Here is an 18596-nt window from a genome sequence, read left to right as displayed (position 1 = left end):
GACATGCCTTCTGGTTGTGGCGGGGCTAGGGACTGTGATGGCGATTGTGCTGCTGTGATGCGATTTGGTACGTGGACTGTACCACCAAAGTTGCGTGGATGCTGCTGATTTGTTAGTATAAGTGAGAATTGGCGGAGGATGCAATTGTGAGGTGCTCTGCGAAAGAAATGAAGTTTGCGGCCGAGCATACCGCTTCGCTATGAGTGAGGAGAAGAACATCTGCCGCGAATCAGGTGACAGTCTCTCGTCTGTAGGATTTGCGTTCCTCATGGGGGTGGTTTGTTCGGCTGGGATGACATTGATATATCGGGAGCAGACTTACAAAGCGTGATTATTGAGGTATGAATGGCCAGGAGTTTGATGATTGTGCAAACACGGCGTGTTGCAACTTGGTCTACTTCACACTTTGCGAAGGGATCATTGGGGGGCGCGTGCTTGTGAAGGACGTTTGCTGCGCGGGCCGGCTGTCTCTGATGGTGAGTGCCAGGTGAGCTTCTGATGAGCGACAACCAGGGTCGAACTTCCGAGACGAGTTGGGACGGCACAAGCAGGGACAACAAACGATAGGTCCCCGTCCTGCTCAGGCCAACGCAATGAGATGGGAATAGCCCGTGCTCTCAAAAGCGAATAAAGCCTGCAAGAAAGATGGATAGATGCTCAACACGATGACGCCCGAAGTTGAGTGGCAAAAGCAACGGAGCGTAGAGCGAGCTTTATGGCAGGTGCACCCGTGGAGACGCAACGCTCAAGTGCTGGACAGGATGTTGGTCCTGCGGACCAAGCCTGGGCACACCTGCTGTCGAGGCACGCCGCCCAACTGCGCGTGGTCGGCCTCCCGCATGCTTGACGCAAGCTAGCAAACGGAGCGGGGGACCGTCCGCGGCTAGGGACGTCAGTTTCGACTTCCAAGGTTCTTCTCGCCAGGCCATTTGGAAAGAGTGCTCCACGGCGCTTGGAGGGTGCGATACTTCATCATGCGGGCAGTTCCGAGCCAACGGGACCGATTATTAGTCTGCTGTCATCACATTGCAAACAGGCGCCCACCGTGACAAGGCTTATGATAACTTTTCATGGCTGGAGGCAGAAGAGGGGATCAGACGCAAACGATCCAACCCGTCGTTCTTGGCCGGCGTTCCTGTAGCCTGCACGAGGTCGTGTTCTCGGGTCGTTGGCCTGTGGTAGAGTTCAGCTAGGCAGACTCCTTGGGTGCCAACCTGTGGACAAGGCTGTGCCTTGATACCTGCAGAGATGTGTCGCACATCATCCAATGACAGGTCATTGAAAGCCTCGTGGCACAACGTTCACCCAGGCTGGCTGCTTGTTCTCTGTGAGAAGGTTGGAAATGGCTGGGCTCGTGGCCATGGGAATGAGAACGAACCTGGAATCATTTCTAAAGATCACCATCAGTTACCGGCCTGCTGTTGGGGTTCTCAACCTTGAAGCTCCTAGCGGAATTGTCCAACCACATCGCGCTATTGCTTAGCTCCCGGCAGTGGGCAGCTTTAGGGAGTCTGGAATCTGGGGGTGGGGCGCCCGTTGCTGCTCCGGGCAAGAAGCTCCAGGCCGAGGACGAGACGACATGTTGACGTCACACAAGTTAGCAGAACCACAACTCTTCGTTAGCATTGCTTCTGGAAGTCATGACCTCAATTTCCACTGCTAGGGATCACGGCTTCATTTCTTTCACTTCATTGTCACAATATAAGCTTGCATACACAGAACACTGGCTGCAACAGTCACAGCAACACCCCAACACCCCAACACCCCACCGTATCATAGTCGATCAGCCAGATCAAGCACGCAACAAAAACAAATAAAACCATGGCCAGCTTCACCACATTCCGCTCCGTGGCGCGCCTCGCCAGCGCCACAAAGTCGCCAGTAACTCCGACTCTTAGATCTTCTGCACCAGCCTCAGTCCGACCACAAGCCGCAGCAGCGTTCCACCAATCTGCTTTAGCCAGGATGGCATACAAAGACGATCAGGACCGCGAATCCCTCAAGCCCAAGACGCACGAGTACTCCAACGAGGACAGTGAAGCCGCTCACAGCTCCGCGGCCTTCGACCCTACCAAGACGCGGCCCGAGTCTGAGGGCGCCGAGGCCAAGAAGGACAAAAGTCTTGGCGCTGGCGGTGCCGCGCTCGACGGAAGCCCCACAGACAAGGCAACCGCGGAGGCGGGACGAGGCAAGACCGAGGATAAACCCGGACAGGGCAGCGGCAAGGCTAGCCACACTGGCAGTGCGCCGAAGAGTGGCAAGCCTTGAAGTTTGGGAAGAGGCACAATTTGGTGCTCACGTGTAGAAAGTGGACATGGCGTTTGCCATGTCGACCGCTAGGTCTAGGTAGACGGGTAGACCGACTGTAAATACAATGTGTAAATGCTCAGGATCCGCGCTTTACGATATGTATTTGGATGAAATTGAGCTCTCAACTTCTTGATTGCGCGAACGTGCAAGCGGGTTTTGACACGCACAAGTCGGTAGCATTACCAACTGTATCCGAGATGGCTATATCATATCCATAGCTTAACCGTAAAGTCCATCCATATCATCCTCCTCTTCCTCCTCGTCTTTGGGCAGTTCTAGGACCTTTTTCTTGCTAAAGTCATGCCTGCACATGGGACAATTTCCTTTGCTCCGCAGCCAGGGTCCAACGCACTCCAAGTCGAATTTGTGCCGGCCCGGACAGGGCAATTCGACGACCAGGCAGTACTGGTCATCCAGATACCGCTCTGCACAAATAGGGCACGAGTCATCGTCCTTTATGCTCTTTCTTGACACGCGATCCAGACTATCCACATATTCTTGGCTCACGCCGGGGATGTGTTCGGGCGGGTGTGCAATGTCGACCTCGAGGCTGGACATGAGCAGCTCCAGAAATTGTCGGTTCTCTTCGGAGGGCGCGTCGGAAGCGAGAGTGCCGAGCTGGTCCTGCAGGAGCCTGAACAAGGCTGCAGTGTCGACTGGTGTGGGCACTGCGTGCGGCCGCGTTTGGCCTTGCTCTGAATCGGCAGAGATCTGGTGGAGGTGGGACGTGAACGTGGACATGTCCGGTCTTCGACGATGCGGCCGGCTCTCGCTGGCCTTGATATTGTGCTCGACTATTGGCCATTGTAAGTCGTGTAGCTCTCTGACAAGATCAAGACGACACTGGGTTGCGAATTGCTTTGCGACAGGCTAGAAACTTACTCTCGTATGGATTCATGATGGAGGGGTGGTGCCCTAGGAGCGAGCGCAAAATGTGATGGGGCACTGTACGGGTGGCGGTCCACCCACGTCCAGATGTGTGATGGTGAGCGAAGGCGAACAACCTGCAGGTAATCGACGTGTGCAAAATCACTGTCACTGTCGGCGTCGCGAAGGACCACAGGAAGACGAGTCGCGGCCTCGGGAGGGTGAAGAAACCCCAAGTGGTGTCTCGAGGTGCCCCGCAGCGCAGTAGGGGTCGTCATTGCCCAGTGCCTGGAAGGCACCACTGCGACACGCACGTTCAGACCTGGGCAGGCCCTGGACAGGCCGGGTCGTCAGGGACTAGAGTGGGGCTAGCTCACTTGAGCTGGGGGATGCCTCGTGGCCCAGCACTCTCGCATGGACACCCAGGCAAGCTCCATCGTGAACACCAATATGCTTCGTCACATCCATCACCACGTTTCCAAGGATCCCGAGCGAGGTGGGATTCAAGAATAGAGATTCTTACAAGAGCGGGTAGTCACGATGGGGCAGTCACAACGATTGGTCTACCGGCACTGCCACGATGTAGACAACGCGACAAGAGATTGTGGGATATGAGTTCGCCATGCCGGATCTTGGTGGTGCTGTCGTCGCATGGTCCACGTTAGGAACGATTGACCAAGACTTTCTTGCGAAGAGGCCTGAAACACCTGGCCGTAGTCTCGTCACCCAAGATCATAGTTACACCTCCGCGCAATCCAGATATCGCCTATGTGATCAATCACAGGGAGGTCGCCGAGTCGAGCAGTGCACAATAAGAACCCATAAGAACCCAACGCCACGGACACGGTCGCGGCAGATGAGTCCATGGCCAGGTCCCGAGCTACCCGAATTGCAATGGTATCTTTATCGTCGATTCGCGAGCACGTGGTGTCAGCCGCTCAGTTGGCCGGGGTTAGCACGCGCTGTCGAATCAGCGTGTGGTGCCGTGTAGTGTATGCTTATCCAGTAGTGTTTTGGGACATTTTGGTGAAGCAGACTTCCACAGATACGCTTTCATGACCCCATTGTTCCACGACCAGGAATGAGAAACGCCCGAGAGTGATCTGCTTTACCTTTTGCGTTGCTCACTATTGTCGCGGGATGATGTTGTACTTCAACTAGCCGCAGCTATTGTCAATTTACGTTTATTATTCTTGACGTAACCCCTATGCCTCAGGAGGGTGCACGAAGAAGCGCTTCAATGTCGACATACGACTGTATCGTTGTTGGAGGTGGCTACTCGGGACTCGCTGCTGCGAAAGAGCTCAAAGAAGCGGGCAAGTCAGTGCTCGTTCTCGAGGCGAGAGACCGTGTCGGAGGTCGCGCGAAGACGGTCCACGAAGCAGATGGCACCTATTGGGACTGTGGTGCAGCGTTCGTTGGAGACGGCCAAAACCTCATGTACGGACTGGCCAAGGAGTATGGCATCGACGTCTTTGAGCTTCCACTCGAAGGTCAGATCATGTCCGTCCGCAAAAACACATCGAAAGGCTATAAAGGTCTCGTTCCACCGCTCAAGCTGTGGGAAGCTCTTGACACCTACCTGGCTATCCGCAAATTCGAGAAGCTCTGCGAATCGGTCAATGTCGAAGAGCCGTGGAGGACACCCAATGCGGATGAGCTAGACGTCATGTCGCTCGAGGCCTGGCTCAAAAGGACATGCTGGACCCGGGTAGGCAAAGCGGGCATTTCACTCATCTTTGAGGCCCTCTGGGGTTCAGGTGTCTCGGCGGCCTCTGTCCTCCACGCAGCTTTCTACTGCAAGGCCGGCGGCTCACTCACAAGTCTTTCGATTGTCAAAGGCGGCGCGCAAAACCACATGTTTGTTGGAGGCGGGCAGGCTATTGCAAACAAGATTTGCGAGGGCTTGACGAGCGAGACAGTACACTTATCCGAGCCGGTCGTCTCAGTCAAAACAAGCGAAGTCCATGTCGAGGTCATAACAACAAAGACGACTTACATAACATCGAAGATCATCCTGGCTGTCCCGCCACCACTTCTGCAAAAAATTGTCTTCTCGCCAAGCCTGCCGCCAGAGAAGGAGCTATTACTTCACAACCTGCCCATGGGTCTGTACATCAAGGCCATGGTAACATACCCCCGCCGCTTCTGGGCCGAGAACGACATGTGCGGCGAGAGCACGAGTTACGACGGCTACTGTAGTGTAACATACGATGCGACGCCACCCAGTGGCAACCCACCCAAGATCCAAGCCTTCATTGTCGGTACCAAGGCGAGGCGCTTCCTTGGACTCGACAACAACGAACGCCGGCGGGTCGTCCTCGAAGAGCTGTGCGTTGCGTTTGGATCCGAAGCCGGCGAGCCCTCCAAGTTCCTAATCCACACGATGATGGAGGAGGAGTGGTCTATGGGATGCCCGGTAGCTACACCAACACCAGGGACATGGACGACACTGGGCCCTTGGATGCGAAAACCGATCGGCAGGCTGCACTGGGCGGGTACCGAGACGGCCACGCATTTCGTAGGATACATGGAGGGAGCCGTGTCCGCAGGCCAACGGGCTGCGAGGGAGGTCTTGCAGGGCCTGGACAAGGAGATATAAGTGCTGTAAAGGGCGAGGCGCTCGGGGCATTGTGTCCGACGTGGCTAGATCAATTCTCCTAGTATGTCCCAATCTCGCCACGAGTATATTGGTTTCTGTTTGCGCCCGGCGCCTTCTCTTCTGTTTGACTCGCTCAGTTTCTCTTTCTTATTTCATTGTAAATCACAAATAAGGACGCGACATCAAAGTCAGCCTGCAGTCGAACTCGATCACTTCAGAAATGTTTCTCAGCCATTTCCATCAGTAGGATTGCCAGTGGTCACGCATGCAAGAAGGACTGACATAACCAAGTGCCAAGGACCGCCAGCTAACCAATGCTAGCAGTTATTAAATTATTACAAGGCATGATAACATCTAAAGGGTCTGAGAATGGGAGGCTTTGGCAAATTCGCCCTCGTTTGCAAACTTTCTATAATCGAATGTCCAGGTCCATGCATTCGATTCTCCATTCGCGCCGACCGAGCAAACTGCGCAGCCACTCTATGCCCAGGCCAGTCCACTCGGCCTTCTTCTTTGCCAATTCGTCGGCCGCAGCGCCAGCCAATGCTGAAGCGGTTGTGCTCATCATCTCAAGCGCAGTCGCATTGAACGAGTCGACGACGTCATCCGAGAGTGATGTAGAGCATGTCGCATTCGTGGAACACCCGACGGGCGAGGAAGGTGACCGCGGCGCGAACCAGTTGCTGCTGAAGTCGAAGAAGCACCGGTCGGACCAGTAGCAAGACGTGACGAAGAGGATGGCGAGCAGAACCGAACAGTACACACACGGCCGGTTCAGGAAGTATGTGCAGACAAAGAAGAGAAATATGAAGGAGGGCGATGCGTTGGTCGGGATGAAGAGGAGCGGAAGCCAGCTACGACGTTGAAGCACAATCAGCATGATGTTCACTTCCAGAGCCAGGAAAAACAGTGCGTGAGCCGTTGGGGAGTCGCCCCAACACGTCTTACCTCCTTAAACAAAACATGGCGCCAAAGATGTGACTGCACTAGGTGCCGGTCCGTGTGGTAGACTCTGTGCTTTGCGGATGTCCGTATCCGTCTTCGGAATGTGTCTGGGCGGTATTGAGAGGCCACAGGTGGTACAAGAAGGACGGCTCTTGCTCGAGTGGGATTTGCCAATGACTTGTGTATCGTGCTGATGCAGTGTTCGAGCCGCGGGTCGAATCAAACAGTAGTGGCCGGAAGGCGGGACTGATGTAGATGGAGGGGTCTCGGGGTCACTGTCGTGATGTGGATGGACCTGCAGGGCTGCTCTCGCGAGGGCAGAACTCAAGCCGTGGTACAATTCGATTTGATGCTGGTTGGCAAGTTGGCGCTGGCGCCGCGAGCAGTGACTGTGTTGTTTTGTGGTGGATATTGGCATGAGCGACACGAGGCGTGATTCGAAGGAGGCGGAGAAGTGCCTGCTCGATCTCAGGGCACGCACGCCATAGACAAGGTGCGGCAACAGTGGGAGGATGAAATCATTGCTGAAGAACGGATTACCTAATGCATGCCCTGATCATGGCGTCCTGAGCGCCGGACACTTCCAAGGTTGGAGAATTGCTAGCAGCCTCCTCCCGCCCCTACGTAAGTGGGACTGTTCATGAACTAGTTACCACTGCCACAGTTCAGCTATACATAGAACGCTTCAGTCTGATACAAAAGCTGGGCCTCCTGAAGCTGCCAGAAAACAATGAAGCGTCTAGCTCGGACGAGGATGGTTGCCGTTGGTCTACGCCTCGGCCACTCGGACGTCAGCCAGAGAATCGTGGGCCCTACCTTGGTCAATGAGTCTAGAGAGGCTGTGGTCTGGGAGGCCCTTTTACGGCGGGCCATGCCTTGCCACAACCCCATGCACTTGCACCCATGCTCGGAGCGATGACATGGCCGCGTCTGACTGGCGCATCAGGGCCGGCTCGTGCACCTTGCGGAGATGGCATCGCTGGCAGCTTCTTCGCACTGGCGGCGAGGCGCGACCCAATCCCGCCAGATGCTCGAAACGTGCTGGCCTCGCCGCGCATGCATGCATGAATGAATGGCACCCCCTCGAGGCGGGCCCCCGTGTGCTGCATCGTTGCCCAACCTCGTTGTCCACGAGGATCTCGAGCAGTTCGTCCTGCAAACAGTCATCATGTGCTGCCTGTTGTAGCTTACACGGCCACCACGAGCTATCGAACGGATGGTGCATCCGTACCCTAGGTGAGCACGGACAGCCGCCGACAGCCACCTCGTTCCCCCAGTCAGATAGCTAGGCATCTTGAGTGCTTCAAGTAAAGACAATACAGACCCAAGAAAGCGGGGACCGTTCTTGGAATCTCAGATCGAGGTGCTGGTCAAGTCCTCTTGGCTTCTTCAGACACGGGGTCTTGTCCAACGCGGCATCCTGAAATCGGGCTCGGGTTCTCCGCTGGCAGGTCCCAGGAGGAAGGGACTGCCGCTCCGGGGTCATGAGCTCCCAGCCGGGGTTGGGCGCCAAAGCACAATCAAACAAGGGCAACGAGCTGGGTTCCGCCCAAGCCATCCCCCGTCCCCCAGTCCCGTTCCTGCTGCGGCGAGGTTGGAGCGCAGAGCCAGCTGGCCGACCGCCTCGACCGACCTCTTTTCTGTGGCCTGCTCTCCTGTGTTGCCGCCTTCACCAGCCTGTGCCCTTCTCATCTTCTCGTCACACTTTCACCATCAGGTCCAGCATTTGCTCGCGTCGTCGCCCTTCTCCAACTGCCAGGCGGTGCTCTGTCCCTCTTTGCGCAGCCTACTTCGATTCGCGGCGGGCGATTTGTGAGACTGGGAATCTTGCCCAGTGCTAATAATTGCTTAGTACGAGACGAGACGAGACTGGTGCAACGCCTGCTGCTGCCGCACGCGGCCGCCTTTTCTGCCGGCCGACTTTTTGCCCGTCACCGCGCCATCACCCGCCCAACGGACAGTGCCCACATTGCCCTAGCTAAAGCATGGCGAGCAACCATCACCTGGCGACAATGTATGCTCGCCTCCAGGCTGCCCGCATCGCCCAGGGCCACGTCAATGACGACGACTCGGACGCGCCCGCCGACTCGCCTGCACCTTTCTCCTCCTCCTTCTACGGTGGTGAGCAGACGGCCGAAACCCCAGATTTATTCCCGCCTCCTGCTCCCACTCCTCCAACCGGCCCAAACTTCAATCGCTCCTACCAGCCGCCCGGCATGTCGAACCTCGGGCCAATTGGCAGCAGCCTGCCCTCGGCCGCAAAGGCGGAGCAGAGCAACAGCCTGCTTCACCTCCTCAAGTTCAGCGGTGCTGGCCAGCAGTCACAGCAGGCTTCCTCCCAGGCTGGCTCGGTCGGCTCGCATGGCTCTCGCCACGGCTCCTTCCACGGATCGCAGGCCTCGCCGACTGTCTCGCAGCCTCACCAGGGCTCTTTTGACGGCAGCGTGAGCCGGCCCACGATCCACGCACCCGTCCCCAAGCCTGTCGATCCGCAGGGTCTGCTGGCGACGTTGATGAAGGGCAACCACATGCACCATGAACAGCATGCTCATGAGCAGCCTGCAGCCCAGCCAGCCAACTGGAACACTGGCGCTCCGCCTGCCGACACCCAGGCCTATCTCCTCAACCTCCTCAACCGTCCCAAGCCATCTCAGCATGACCAGACCTCGACCAATGAGTCGTCGCAGCCTGCCACAATGACACCGCCCTCGACCAACGAGTCCACCGTAGACCACTCCAGAGACTATGGTCACCAGCGGCTGTTGCTTGAACAGCAAGAGGCACACCATGATCCACACCCTCACAGCTACGGTTATGTCAACGAGTATGCGCCATCGCCGCCGGCGAAACACGAGTTTCAATCACCTGCCGTTCAGCACGAGCCCACACGCCACGTCACAAAGTTCGACTATGCTAATCCATTCGATGACTTTGCAGCCGCTTCTTCGCCACAAAACAGGACTCCCAAGTCGTCCACGCCTGGCACGTCCACTACGTACACGGAGCAGCACTCGCACAATGGCACGTCCGCGCCGTATCAGATCCTCAAAAAGGCTCCTAGTGCTGCCTCGTCCCCGGGACATGCCCGCGACCAGAAATGGGCCGGGCAGGCAGCACAGCAGGAGCCAAGCCAGGCCACGCCGCATGGCGAACAGGAGCATGACCAGCATCCCACGCCGCCCAACGGCGCTGGCGAGCATGGTGATGCACACAAAGAAACTGTTTCCGAGGCAATCCATGATCTCGCTGGAAAGGCAGATCAGGAGGCACAGGAAGCGTTGGCTCGTGCAACGGGGCACGGCGTACATGGCCACATTGCTGACGAGCTTGAGCACATGATGAGCGCCAAGACCGATGCCGAGTTTCGCAAGACTGCAGAGGCCGCGGCCAAGGACATCCAATATGAGCTGGACCGACCCGAGAACCGTGGACTGCTTGAGCAGGCCTATCCGCCTGATGTGGCTCAGACTATCCGGGGCATCGTCGATGAGACAGCCCAAGGTGTGGCAGACAGCTGGGAAAGCGCTGAAGCTGACGACATCGTCGTCATCGAGGAGGAGTCCGAGCCCGTCAAGGTGTACAACTTTCCCATGAAGCCTTGGATCTCAATCACCATGCTCGAGAGCGAAGAGCCTCGGCCCCAGTTCCGAGACGATGTCGTCCTCGATATCGCCCGCCTCAAGAAGGATTTCGATCAGATCGATCGCAACCTTGTCTGCGCCACGGAGTCGTACATGGTCTACGGCATGTCGAAGGCTGGGGGCTTGCGCGTGATTCGCCAGGAAGACGGCAAGGATGCCAAGCTTTTCACCGATACAAAGGATCGCATCTTCAATGTTTCGGTCTCCACTACGCCGGCCGACATGGATGCCACACCCAAGGAGTCAATCATTGGCACAGGTATCAGTGGCACTGTCTACTACGTGCAGATCAAGAATGGAGACAAGGACCACCTCGACGATCCCCACCCAGAGCAGCATGGTTTCGCTCTCCCTCCTGTCACTAACAATCAGGAGGGTGATGCTCCTGGCGGTGTCTTGAAGACCCGTGCCAGGATCTCTTCATCGCATCCCGAATTCTTTGCTGTTGGACGTGGCAAGACTATTAACATCATCTGGCCCGCATACATCATGCAGAACAACTTGTTCAAGGCAGGACACGATCGTGTGGTGGACACTGAGCTGCTCACCAAGCAGTGTGCCTTGAAGATCAACACTGGAAAGGCTGGCAAGGACTTCACCTTCAGTCAGGATGATACCACCATCGTGTCGCTTGACAAGTCCGGCCGGGTCAAGTTCTGGGATGTGCGCGATCTGACAGCGGCGCAAGAGGGATCCGACTCGCGGTTCCCGATGCCAGCACACACATCCCTGGAGATCAAGGAGCCCCTGTTGACCCTCAACACCACTCCAGAGGGCGAGAAAGCGTGGCCGACTTCTGTGTTATTGCTGGATAAGCAACGGCCCTACCAGAAGAGATGTGCCCTTCGCTATATGATTGTCGGCATGAAGCAGAATCACACCTTGCAATTGTGGGATCTGGCCCTTGGCAAGCCTGTTCAGGAGTTCAACCTACCCCATTCCAAGGAGTCCGATGCTGTTTGCAGCGTCATGTACCACCCGCCAACCGGCATGATTGTTGTTGGCCATCCGACACGCAACTCGATCTATTTCCTCCACCTGTCGGCCCCGAAGTACACGATTAAGGGTCTGTCACAAGTCGACTATATCCAAAAGCTGGTTGCGAAGGATTCTTCCATCCCCGAGCCTGACTCGACTGCTGTCATTAGCGGTGTGCGCGAGTACTCGTTCGCGAACAAGGGCATCCTGCGCAGCCTGGATATTCTTGTCAACCCTGCTGCATCGTCTGATGGGGAGGAGCAGACGCTTTTCGAGCTCTACGCGATGCACTCAAAGGGCATGACCGGTATCTGGGTGAAACAACCAGAGCTTGGCTGGACAAAGGACAATAAGGTCATTGCGGGAGTTGATGCTACCGAGGCCGGCCTTGTCAGGATTGCGAAGCTAAAGGAACTCCCAAGCAATATCGTCCCTCCCGAGACGGCTCCTGCTGAGGAGGCGCTCCCTATCCGCATCGCTCACAAGTCGAGCACCAAAGAGAATGGCCTGCCTGCAGCCTCGACAGCTGTGGACTCTGTGCCCAAGAAGGCTGCTTCTGACACACCTGCGGCTGGGACGGCCGCCACTGAGCGCAAGGAGGCGGACATCCTGGCGACACCAAATGCCCAAGCTGAGAAGGGCGAGAAGAAGACGAGGAAGAAGCGTGACAAGGCTGCTGCTGCGGCGGCCGCGGCGGCCGCTGCTGCTGATAGAACCAGCGTTGAGGCTGCGCAAACGAACGGCAGTATGGCTTCCACTGCTTCGAGCACGCCCAGGAACGACGGCAAGGCCTCGTCCGCGTTGTCTCCCGAATCAATCCAGGGGGTTGTTCAGCAGGTCGTTTCCAGCTTGTCGACAAGTGTTTCGCAGATTGTGTCAACTGAGATGAAGGATCACCGTGCAAGCCTGGAACAAGATTTTGCCGCTCGCGAGTCCAACTTTATGAAGAAGCAGAAAGAGCTTCTCGAGTTGGTGTCGAGCGTCCTGAACGACAACGTTCAGACTGTCCTGACCAAGCTCATTAACGATCAGTTTGATGAGAGCGTTGTTCCTCAGCTCGGCCCTCTGATTTCCAAGACGATCACGGAGCAATTGGACAGCAAGATCGGCGGGAAGGTGTCGCACTCGGTCCAGAACCAGATGCAGAAGCTCCTGCCCTCAGCTGTCGCGCAGGCTCTGCAGAAGCCTGAGCTATCCAAGGCAATCTCGGATAAGGTCGTCAGCAGAGTCGCATTGGATATGGAGGCGTCCTTCCAGCAGACCTTGATGAACACGATCACGCCCATATTTGGTGATATGGCTGTTGCTGCATCTCGGTCAATGATCCAGGACGTCAGGGTCCAGACTGCGGCCCAGATTGAGGAGCTCGAGCAACGCCACATCGCCGACAGCAAGAAGATTGATCAGCTGACGGCACTCGTTTCTCGACTTTCGGATACTGTGTCCGCAATGGCTACAACACAGGCTCAGTTTCAAGATAGCTTCTTGAAGATGCAGGACCAGATGTCTCTGCGTCAAGGCGCGCCTGGCCACCAGCAGATTGCGCCTTCACAATATTCGCAGGGGTACGACTCTCCCGCGAGCAACCCTAACAGCCGCGCACTCGTGCCGTACCCAACAAAAGCTCAGAGCAACATCGACCATGAGCTGCAAGATCTGATCGGCAATATTGCTTCACACATGGAGGCCGGAGACTACGAGACGGCACTTGTCCGTTGGCTGCAAGGAGAGCGCAAGCAGGAGGTCTTTGACCAGTACATTGTCAAGTTCAAGGCCAACTTCCTACAGGAGCTCCCTGCACTGGTACTCCTTTCAGTTGGCTCCGTCATCTCCGAGAACCTCGAGCACTCGCACACCCGTGACAAGGTCAACTGGCTCGAGATCATTCTCCACAATCTACTATCGTCTATGCCGCATATTGTAAGTTGTTCGTAAGCACAGACTCATGTACGCCCATTTTGCTAACATTCGCCCGCAGGATTCTCAAGTTCGCGAGGTCGTCCCGAATATCATGGGCCAGTTCGTGTCCAGACTGGAGCACCTGTATCTGCAAATCAGTAGCCGTGCGCCAAACGACAACATTCTGAAGCACATCTCTTCGATGGTGAACATGGCCAACCGTGTTCGCGAAGCAGCTCGTCACCACAACTACTAGTTGCCCGTGCTGAGGGACGCAACGAAGAAGTGTGCCACTCTATGCATAGAGTCGAACCCTTCCCATGCCTTTTATGATTTCGCGGTCACTCAAGCCTCTTCGCATTGCCTAGGCGTTCTTGCTCTTCGGCAACGGCCACCATCTTGTACTCGACAGCTGCACTGTTAACTTGGACGGCTCCAGGAGCCGCTTTCGCATTTTCTACCTGCTGCAGATTTCTGGGTGGACACAAAAGTGGTCTGATGACATTCATTGTACTTCGTAGTCGCGGTCATGGGGCACGTTCTGGTGGTAAAGGGGAAAGAGGGAACAGGGCTCGATTGAGATGTCTCGATGTTCTTCCCATGCAAAGAAACGCCGCTGGGGATGCAGCTTGACTATCATTATGCCCTGCATGTAGAATAGACACGAGAAGAATTTTATGATATGCTTTCCAATTTCAGCAGCGGCTCGACCATCTCTTTGCACAGTCCTAGGAACGATATTGACAGGTACCGTTTCCCACGCGGAAACATGTGTGACGGTATATGGGAATGATGTACAATCGACGCATCTACATAACACCAGCCACCCACGGCTTTTGCTTGAGACTTCCAAGGTTGGTTGTACATAGACACTCGCGATCAAGAATTCTGCCGGACCATGTACACTGCATCTTTGCCGTAATCCCGCAGCTTCGCAACCAGGGCGGGGACATGATCTGTATCTCGAGATTGTGCCCGTAGATCCTGCTCCTCGAACCCCAGCCGCCGCCAGAACGGTGCGGTCCCGTACACGGAGACCAAGGAAGTCATAGGATACTGCAAAGCCGGCGCGTCCGGGCCATGCAGCACGCCCGCGATGCCCTTGGCGGCGAAGCCCCGACCCCTAGCTGCGGCGACCAGGGCAAGGTCGTGGACGTAGTACTGCTGCTGCTGCTGCTGCTGCTCTGCATTGTTGTCGTTCGCCGTGGGAAGGAGGGGCAGGGTGCCAAGGAGGGTGTTCAAGCTGGGCGGGCAATTCTTGGGGATTGGGTGGGATATTATGTAGCCTAGGCCGGCAGTGGTGGCTTGCGACTTGTTGTCGCTGGCCTGTCGTTGTTCTCGTGATTTTTGTGGCACGAGGATGTGGCAGCCTGCCGGGAAGAGCCTGATGCGCTCAGCAAAGACTGCCGCGTCCTCGGGGAGGTCTGGATGGACGGCGTCTGCGATGGCCACGACGAGAGGGACATCCTCGAGGGTCATGGGCCGCCAGATGGCGTCGACTGTGAGGCTTGTGCTCATGCTTGCTTTGTATCGTCCTTGTGCTGGGAGGACATGGAAGGGCCGAGCTGGCCATGCAGATTTCAAGTCCGCATTGTGACAGACGTGGCTGGCTGGCATGGACCTTGGCAGATGTAAAATAGGTTGGCAAAGCTCCTGGAGAAGCTCAAACTTGTGGTGCAACCACTAGCAGCGACCATCCATGGTTCGCGACATCTGTGAAGCTCCACGTTCCATTACACTCGTCGGCAGGTGAGGTGCGCCATCCGAGGGCCAGTCACGTTTCATACTTTGTTTGAGGCAAGCAGGCAATCATGATCTACGAAGAAAACCCAGGACATAATCGCAGGCTGGAATGTAACGACCGGCGGTAAGAGGCAGCGATCCTTGAGCAGGCCCTCCGAGGAGCCTGCCTCACATGCTTCCATAATCGGCGTTCCCTCCTCCAGAAAGAGTTGGTGTTGGTCTGGAGCACAAGATAGAGGAAGACTCGACTGTAGCAGACGTCGCACGGATGCGCCGCCGCTCAAGCTCACCTACAATAAAATGTGCCCGTGGTACAATATGGAGAGGAAAGGAAGAAGAACCACCAGAAGCAGAGCCTGCGTCGTGCGGTTTTGTGCTGCTGGAGCGGCCAGGGTGGAGGGGTGGGCCTCCCCTGCCTGGCGTGGCTGGAGCTGGACCAGAGTGGCTCAAAGCTGTTGCTGCGCGTAGGCTGCTGTGGCTCAAGCTCCACCCGTCCGAGCCTGCCCAGCGGCGTGCAGGGGTCGGTGGGAGGATGACAATTCCAGCACCGGCAGGCCCACGCCCTCGGCCATGCCCAGTGCCAGGTAGCCACAGCCGGCCGTCCAATTCGCCAATCAGAGCTGGTGGATTTGGAAAGATTCACTGGGCCAGAGGTGGAAACCCGCCCTGGCTGGCAGCAACCAGCCTGGGCAAGCTGGAATAGCGCAGACACTGGCGGCCGGCCTGCAGCACCAGCCCAGCAATTCGCCTCCAGAGCCAGGTCGTCAACGTCAACGTCGTCGTCGAAAGGCTTGCACGCCCCCCCTCCAGCAACGGCCCTCGCCTCTCCTCGCCAACACCACCGCACACTCCCCCGACTTCCGCTGCTGCGCCGCCCAGCTCTGTTCCTGCCAGCCAGGAGCAACGACACGATGCTGCGACAGTCTCTGGCCCGTTCGGCCTGGCAGTCCCGGAGGCACGCCGCCCGCGTCTCCGCGAGGGCATTTTCCGCCTCTGTCCAGCGGCCTGCCGAGGTCGAGCTCACCATCGGTACGTCGACGACAACCGAGGACCAGCGAATATTTATGGGGGGCTACAGGGCGATTGGCGAAACTTTTGCTAACATGTTTGGCTCTGCAGATGGCAAGAAGGTCTCCGTTGAAGGTACGCTACGAGGCACCAACTCCACGATTCCGATTTTGGGTCATGACTATGCCAAGACTCTGTTTGGGAAGACGGGCTTCGAATTTAGACATGGTGCTGACTCGGAACTGTAGCCGGCTCGGCTCTTATCCAGGCCTGTGAGAAGGCTGGTGTCACCATCCCAAGGTATGTCCAATTTCCAGATTCTCAGAACATCCGGCTGCACGATGTGATGCTAATTTATTTATTAGATACTGCTACCATGAGTACGTCCGATATCCAAACCGCCTCCGAAAGAACGCAATTATTTTACCCTACGATCTCGAACTTACATGCAATACAGGAAGCTCATGATTGCCGGTAACTGCCGTATGTGCCTCGTCGAGGTCGAGAAGGCCCCCAAGCCCGTTGCCTCCTGCGCGTGGCCCGTCCAGCCCGGCATGGTTGTCAAGACCAACTCCCCGCTCACGCACAAGGCCCGCGAGGGTGTCATGGAGTTCCTCCTCGCCAACCACCCCCTTGACTGCCCCATCTGCGACCAGGGTGGCGAATGTGACCTCCAGGACCAGTCCATGCGTTACGGCGGCGATAGAGGTCGCTTCCACGAGGTTGGCGGCAAGCGTGCTGTCGAGGACAAGAACATTGGCCCCCTCATCAAGACCTCCATGAACAGGTGTATTCACTGCACAAGATGTATTCGGTTCTCGAACGATATCGCCGGTGCCCCCGAGATGGGCTCGACCGGTCGTGGCAACGACATCCAGATCGGCACCTATCTCGAGAAGAACCTCGACTCCGAGCTTTCCGGCAACGTCATCGATTTGTGCCCTGTTGGTGCCCTTACCTCAAAGCCCTATGCCTTCCGCGCTCGTCCCTGGGAGTTGAAGAAGACCGAGTCTATCGATGTCCTTGACGGTCTCGGTTCCGCCATCCGTGTCGACTCGCGTGGCCTCGAGGTCATGCGCATCCAGCCCAGACTGAACGACGATGTCAACGAGGAATGGATCAACGACAAGACTCGGTTCGCCTGTGATGGTCTGAGGACGCAGCGCTTGACCATGCCTCTCGTCAAGCGTGACGGCAAGTTTGAGCCGGCTTCGTGGGAGCAGGCCCTGATGGAGATTTCGGCCGCCCACCGTCAGCTCGCCCCCTCGGGTAACGAGTTCAAGGTCATTGCTGGCGAATTGACCGAGGTAGAGTCCCTGGTTGCCATGAAGGAGCTGGCCAACAAGCTCGGCTCTGAGAACCTCGCCCTCGACATGCCTTCTGGCAACCAGCCCATTGCTCACGGTGTCGATGTGCGCTCCAACTACCTGTTTAACTCGAAGATCTGGGGTATTGAGGATGTCGACTGCCTTCTCCTGGTTGGCACCAACCCTAGGCACGAGGCTGCGGTGCTCAATGCCCGTATTCGCAAGCAGTGGATGAGATCGGATCTTGAGATTGGTGTTGTCGGCGAGACCTGGGATTCCACTTTCGAATTCGAGCATCTCGGCACAGACTTTGCTGCCTTGAAGAAGGCGCTGGCTGGACCTTTCGGGAAGAAGCTGGCAGCCGCCAAGAAGCCCATGATTGTTCTCGGGTCCGCGGTCACCGACCACGCCGACGCCAAGGCCTTCTACGAGCTTGTGGGCACATTCACCGACAAGAATGCCGCCAACTTCCAGACCGCTGAGCACAACGGCTTCAACATTCTCCAGCGTGCTGCTTCCAGGGCTGGTGCCTTCGAGGTCGGCTTCACCGTTCCCAACGCTGCAGTTGCCGAGACCGTCCCCAAGATGGTCTGGCTCCTCGGTGCTGACGAGTTCAACGAGGCCGACATTCCCAAGGACGCCTTTGTGGTCTACCAGGGCCACCACGGCGACCGCGGTGCCGCAATTGCCGACGTTGTCCTTCCTGGTGCCACCTACACCGAGAAGGCTGGTACCTACATCAACACAGAGGGCCGTGTCCAGATGACCCGTGCTGCCACCTCATTACCCGGTGCGGCCCGGACAGACTGGAAGATCATCCGCGCCGTCAGCGAGTTCCTCGGCGCACCTCTGCCCTACGACGACGTCGCTCAGCTTCGTGACCGTATGGCCGAGATCAGCCCCGCCCTTACCGCATACGACGTTATTGAGCCCACGTCATTGCAGCAGCTGAGCAAGGTGCAGCTTGTGGACCAGAACAAGGGCGCGAAGCCTACCGGCGAGCCCCTCAAGAACCCCATCAAGGACTTCTACTTTACCGACGTGATTTCTAGAAGGTTAGTTTCTACCTCGTCTAGCCTCCATTCGTGTGCCCAAATGCTAATCAAGTCACAAACAGTTCGCCGACAATGGCTCGTTGCTCAGCAGCCAAGGCTACCGGCAACCCTAAGACAGATTTCATGGCTCCTGGCATGACAGAAGATAAGCCTATGGGCCAGGTCGCTTATGGCGCGTAGACTTAGTCACAAGCTTGGGACGAGTAATATTGGGGCCTGGGCCGCGGCGTCTTGGGAGGTG

The 18596-nt window shown here is 56.8% G+C and overlaps 7 protein-coding genes across 7 annotated transcripts; 4 read left to right on the top strand and 3 right to left on the bottom strand.

Moving 5' to 3' along the window:
* Window positions 1-1821: 1821 nt before the first annotated feature.
* On the top strand, window positions 1822-2268 carry B0I36DRAFT_367524 (uncharacterized protein; the record flags this gene model as incomplete). Its single annotated transcript, XM_046159481.1, has 1 exon — window positions 1822-2268. One exon carries the CDS (start codon window positions 1822-1824, stop codon window positions 2266-2268), a length of 447 nt encoding a protein of 148 aa, XP_046007280.1.
* Window positions 2269-2398: 130 nt separating this feature from the next.
* On the bottom strand, window positions 2399-3449 carry B0I36DRAFT_28751 (uncharacterized protein). The gene is made up of 2 exons (XM_046151624.1): window positions 3193-3449; window positions 2399-3104 (listed from the first exon to the last, which is right to left on the bottom strand). Exons 1-2 carry the CDS (start codon window positions 3206-3208, stop codon window positions 2530-2532), a joined length of 591 nt encoding a protein of 196 aa, XP_046007279.1. The 5' UTR covers window positions 3209-3449; the 3' UTR covers window positions 2399-2529.
* A 968-nt stretch (window positions 3450-4417) lies between these two features.
* Window positions 4418-5779, top strand: B0I36DRAFT_367522 (flavin-containing amine oxidoreductase; the record flags this gene model as incomplete). Its single annotated transcript, XM_046159480.1, has 1 exon — window positions 4418-5779. The coding sequence occupies one exon, from the start codon at window positions 4418-4420 to the stop codon at window positions 5777-5779; it is 1362 nt and encodes a 453-aa protein (XP_046007278.1).
* Window positions 5780-6090: 311 nt separating this feature from the next.
* On the bottom strand, window positions 6091-6861 carry B0I36DRAFT_28719 (bladder cancer-related protein BC10-domain-containing protein). The gene is made up of 2 exons (XM_046151619.1): window positions 6728-6861; window positions 6091-6633 (listed from the first exon to the last, which is right to left on the bottom strand). The coding sequence occupies exons 1-2, from the start codon at window positions 6742-6744 to the stop codon at window positions 6189-6191; spliced, it is 462 nt and encodes a 153-aa protein (XP_046007277.1). The 5' UTR covers window positions 6745-6861; the 3' UTR covers window positions 6091-6188.
* A 2079-nt stretch (window positions 6862-8940) lies between these two features.
* Window positions 8941-13498, top strand: B0I36DRAFT_251391 (uncharacterized protein; the record flags this gene model as incomplete). Its single annotated transcript, XM_046150612.1, has 2 exons — window positions 8941-13263; window positions 13322-13498. 2 exons carry the CDS (start codon window positions 8941-8943, stop codon window positions 13496-13498), a joined length of 4500 nt encoding a protein of 1499 aa, XP_046007276.1.
* Window positions 13499-13923: 425 nt separating this feature from the next.
* On the bottom strand, window positions 13924-15294 carry B0I36DRAFT_333735 (uncharacterized protein). Its single transcript, XM_046155259.1, has one exon. It carries the CDS (start codon window positions 14857-14859, stop codon window positions 14122-14124), a length of 738 nt encoding a protein of 245 aa, XP_046007275.1. The 5' UTR covers window positions 14860-15294; the 3' UTR covers window positions 13924-14121.
* Window positions 15295-15896: 602 nt separating this feature from the next.
* On the top strand, window positions 15897-18535 carry B0I36DRAFT_252242 (uncharacterized protein; the record flags this gene model as incomplete). The annotated part of the gene is made up of 6 exons (XM_046150673.1): window positions 15897-16014; window positions 16105-16128; window positions 16242-16293; window positions 16359-16373; window positions 16451-18355; window positions 18418-18535. The coding sequence occupies 6 exons, from the start codon at window positions 15897-15899 to the stop codon at window positions 18533-18535; spliced, it is 2232 nt and encodes a 743-aa protein (XP_046007274.1).
* Window positions 18536-18596: the final 61 nt, after the last annotated feature.

This window comes from Microdochium trichocladiopsis (assembly GCF_020744255.1).
Source record: "Microdochium trichocladiopsis strain MPI-CAGE-CH-0230 chromosome Unknown B0I36scaffold_10, whole genome shotgun sequence".
Taxonomy (NCBI): domain Eukaryota; kingdom Fungi; phylum Ascomycota; class Sordariomycetes; order Xylariales; family Microdochiaceae; genus Microdochium; species Microdochium trichocladiopsis.
Note: the sequence above shows the minus strand (reverse complement) of the source record. Positions and strands in the feature narration are given on the sequence as shown.